At 45.1% G+C, this 4,150-nt stretch overlaps 1 protein-coding gene across 1 annotated transcript; it reads left to right on the top strand.

Annotated features, from left to right (window-relative positions):
• The first annotated feature begins 419 nt into the window (after nucleotides 1-419).
• On the top strand, nucleotides 420-1,833 carry LOC5563697 (pickpocket protein 28). The gene is made up of 2 exons (XM_021852470.1): nucleotides 420-1,414; nucleotides 1,471-1,833. The coding sequence occupies exons 1-2, from the start codon at nucleotides 474-476 to the stop codon at nucleotides 1,724-1,726; spliced, it is 1,197 nt and encodes a 398-aa protein (XP_021708162.1). The 5' UTR covers nucleotides 420-473; the 3' UTR covers nucleotides 1,727-1,833.
• The last annotated feature ends 2,317 nt before the right edge of the window (nucleotides 1,834-4,150 follow it).

Raw genomic sequence — 4,150 nt, 5'->3', positions numbered from 1 at the left:
TCGTGCCGGCTTGAACAGTCTCGTTGATGAGTACTGCTCCCAAAGCAGTATCCACGGGATGAGCTACATCGGTTCCCGACGAAGATCTGTACTGGAGCGGTTCTGGTGGTTCGCAGTGTTCGTTCTATCGGTGTACGGTTGTTCTATGTTGATCATTAAAGTTTACCAGAAGTGGTCCAATAATCCAGTGATTGTCACATTTGACGAACGCCCGGTCCCGGTGTGGATGGTCCCATTTCCTGCCGTTACCATCTGTCCGGAGGCAAAGATTCGAGCTAGGTACATGAACTTCACCAAGGATTTCTACCAATTCATCAATTACAAGGGGTTCAGGAAGAATATGGATGACGAGAGGTAATTTTGACGGTAAGTGTTTCAAAATGAACGGGTATTCATGAAGTTTCTCATGTTCCAGAATCGACCGTCTTTTAGCAGTGCTCCAGATCTGCGATGAGTTTTTCCATTCAAGTGGTATGAGGTTCCCCGAACTATACGACCGAGTTGAAACCGATTTTGATGTTTATGAGATAATCCGAAACATTTCCGTCCCACTGGAGGAGATAATTTTGTTCTGTAGAATAAACGGAGCTCATTGCCATGAACTTTTCTCCGAAACGGTGACCGACGAAGGAATTTGTTTCACAATCAATGGCTTTTCTCACTACAACATGTTTCAGGACGGAGTTCTGCATAACGAGTATAACTATCTGAATGAACCTAAAAATGTCACTGGTTGGACCATGGAAGGTGGATACAGCAATCCAAAGAAAAAACTTGAGTCACATCCGATTCGAGTGCTGGGATCAGGGTTTGGAGCAGGATTGAGCATGGATTTGCTGACTCCGCAAGAGGACGTTGAGCAGCACTGTAGAGCACAGCAAGGCTTCAAAGTGATCATTCATCCATCTAGCGAATACCCTCAGGTGACAAAGAGCTTTTCTCTGGTGACCTATTCTCGAGATGTAACGATTGCCGTCCGTCCGGTCATCATGAGAACTTCTCCAGAGTTACACAGTTATGACCCTAGGCGTCGCCATTGCTACTTCAACCATGAGCGACAGTTGAAGTTCTTCCGAATCTACTCTCAGAGCAATTGCGAACTCGAATGTGTCACCAACTACACGTTGAAGTCGTGCGGCTGCGTCAAGTTTTCCATGCCTCGTTCTCCGGGGACGCGTGTTTGTCAGACTTCGGAGATTGCTTGTGTTCTGATGGCAGAGAACAGAATGCTTCGTCAGTCTGCCAAGCGACGGTTGAAGAAGCTGGTAACTTATGGCAGTGCATGTGACTGCATTCCTGGATGCTCTTCGATTCACTACGATACCGAGATTACTCAATCGCAATGTGACTTCCGGAAAACACTGGAGCTGAGGATTGCACCGGTGAATCCCAATATTGCGGAGAATGTTAAACAGTACGTTTATGGAAGTCATGGACATTTCTGAAATTCATAACAATCTGCTTTTCCAGGTATCAAATATCCAAGCTGGCTATTTACTTCAGAGAGGTGCAGTACATAACGTCGAAGCGCAGTGAACTGTTCGGCATGATCGATTTCATATCCAACTGTGGAGGACTATTGGGTCTGTGCCTGGGAGTAAGCCTGTTCAGCGTCGTTGAACTTCTGTACTACTGTCTGGTGCGTCCATTGCCTCTGATACGGAAAGCAATTCGTAATAAGCAAACTGTGACCATCGTTGCAGAGACTGTTGGTAATCGGTTTTGAATAGTATGTTAACTTGAACTTGCTAAGGGATTTTTGAGTTTTTTTTTATTTCATTTGCGAAATTGGGTTTAACCGATAGAGCTTAGTTTTCAACGTTTGACCTTCAATTGTGATGCAAATCTTATGATAATCATTCAAATATATCCTCATATCACATTTAAAACGAAACACAAGAATAGACAGCATCATTTTTATTTTAAGAAATGCACTGCAAACCGTCATTCAACGGCTATTGAAATTATATATTGAATTGTACATAGATTAAAATACTACGGAAACGCTACTTTTTCCCAAAAGTAGAAAAAAAGAGCTATGGCTTTGGCTCAGCACTCAACTTTCATCAGCCAACAGTACATAATAATAATAAAAGGTGACATTGATATATGTTCAACGCCCTTGTCGCCAGACTCCGCGCCATAACTTCCACAAGGGAAGCGAAAACCAAGTTAGTAAGTCACCGAGTATTCAAGCAAAGTGAATTTTGTTCTCTCTTCTTCGCCGATCAACCTATATCGCAATTTTTGTATGGAAAATGTTTCACAGTGGTCTCACTCCGCCTCGGGGTTTATGATGGCGGTGGTGTTTCTGCTGCAGTTCAAGCTTGTCGGGATCTGGGTTTCTAGTTACAGATGCAGTGCCAGGTACCAACCGACTTGTGTTACCGAAATGTACGAGGGTAATGGCACGGGAGCATACAAAATGGTTTGCTGCAGTTTAATCTATTTGGAAAAAAATAGGTAACAAAGAAGGGCAATGACTTCACGGTGAGTATAGAGACTTTTAAATTGGGAATAAAAAGAAAGCTTCCGTGAAAGCGATTAAATTTTGAAATCGGTAGGAGAAACACGCTATTGTAGCAGCAATCGTAGATTTAAAGCTGTTATTATTAAGGTTGGTAAATGGCTGGGCATGACGTACCTGAAGAAATAAAGTCGACCCTGTGTGGTCCTTAGCCTCCTGCCCAGCAACTCCTATCCCTACCTTCTCGCGGTACTGGCCGAGGTACGAGTAACCTTGTGGAAAATCGGGTAACCAATCCCGGTGGTAACTTTGGTCGATGCTGACAAGGAAGGGGGATAGCTTCTGCAAACCTGGTGCGTCTGTACTCCATGTTAGGAGCGGCTCACAACAGCGTCTGTTCCCCACGTCAGGGGCGGCTGATCATCGTCCGAGTGCCAGAGAAGGACTCTAAGCTAAACTGCGCACTATGGCCCTTCAAATTCAAATCTAGGGATTTGGTGTCAGGCTTTGCAAGCCAGCCGTAGAAAAAATCAAGCAACGAGAGAATACGAACTAAAGGGACTAGCGATTGGAAGCGTTTAGAGGTAACCATACCATCTACCAGAGGTGCGGCAACACACACGAGCTGGGAACAGCTTTCATAGTAACGGGTGATATGCAGAGGCGCGTGATCAATGAGAGAATGTGCAAGTTGAGCCTCAAAGGCCGGTTCTAACGATTTTAACGCTCAGGTTGGCCAGAAGGAGGAGTTCAGCCCGACTATTGGAAAGTTCAGCGCCCACATGGCGAACGAAAACGGCTTACGACTAATTGATGGCAATCCGTAGCACCTACTTCCAGCACATCCTTCCATACCGATACACCTGGTGATCACCACAGCAGACAGAATCATGAATCGACCACGTTCTGTTTGATGGACTGACGAAAACACAGTTTGCTGTTAACGCAGTGATGGCTTTATTAAGAATGAGACGACAAAAGAGAAAATGAAGAGCATCATAACAAAGAGTGGCACGGTTTAATATTGGGGCTTACACTCTAAAATATAACATAACAAACTTGAGTAATTACGCTGTCGTCTGTTTCACAACACCCCCTCTCAGACCAAGCGTGAGACGGTGTATCTGGAAGCTCCTAGTCGGAAGACTCTTGGTAAACATATCCGCAACCTGCTTCTGCGTCGGTAGGTACTCCACTCGTATTTCACCGGCTTGAATGCATTCACGGATAAAATGGTAGCGTATATCCAAATGTTTTAACCTTTTCTGGTCACAAGGTTCGCTGGCAATATGGATACAGGATTGATTATCCTCAAACAATGTTGTGGGAGAGCAGCAATCGACTCCGAGATCCTTCAAAACGTTTCTGAGCCATACAGCATCGCATGCCGCCTGACTGAGCGCAACGTACTCTGCTTCTGGAACAGACTTCCAGATGTCGACTTTCGATCGTTGACGTCGCTTCCCCAATCGGCATCGGCAAATCCAGCAAGGGGCTCTGAGTTCCTGTTGCGTCGATAAACAAGGCTGTCATCCTTTGTGCCCTGTAGGTAGCGCAATACTCGTTTCAAATGTGTCCAGTGGGTGTCAGTTGCTCCGCTTTGGAAACGGCTAAGGAAGTTTACAGCTGAACTAATATCAGGCCGTGACGATAACATGAGGTATGTGAGGCACCCTACTAGTT

This window comes from Aedes aegypti, chromosome 3 (genome assembly GCF_002204515.2).
Source record: "Aedes aegypti strain LVP_AGWG chromosome 3, AaegL5.0 Primary Assembly, whole genome shotgun sequence".
NCBI lineage: Eukaryota > Metazoa > Arthropoda > Insecta > Diptera > Culicidae > Aedes > Aedes aegypti.
The sequence above is the reverse complement of the archived record's forward strand: the minus strand, read 5'-3'. Positions and strand labels throughout refer to the sequence as shown.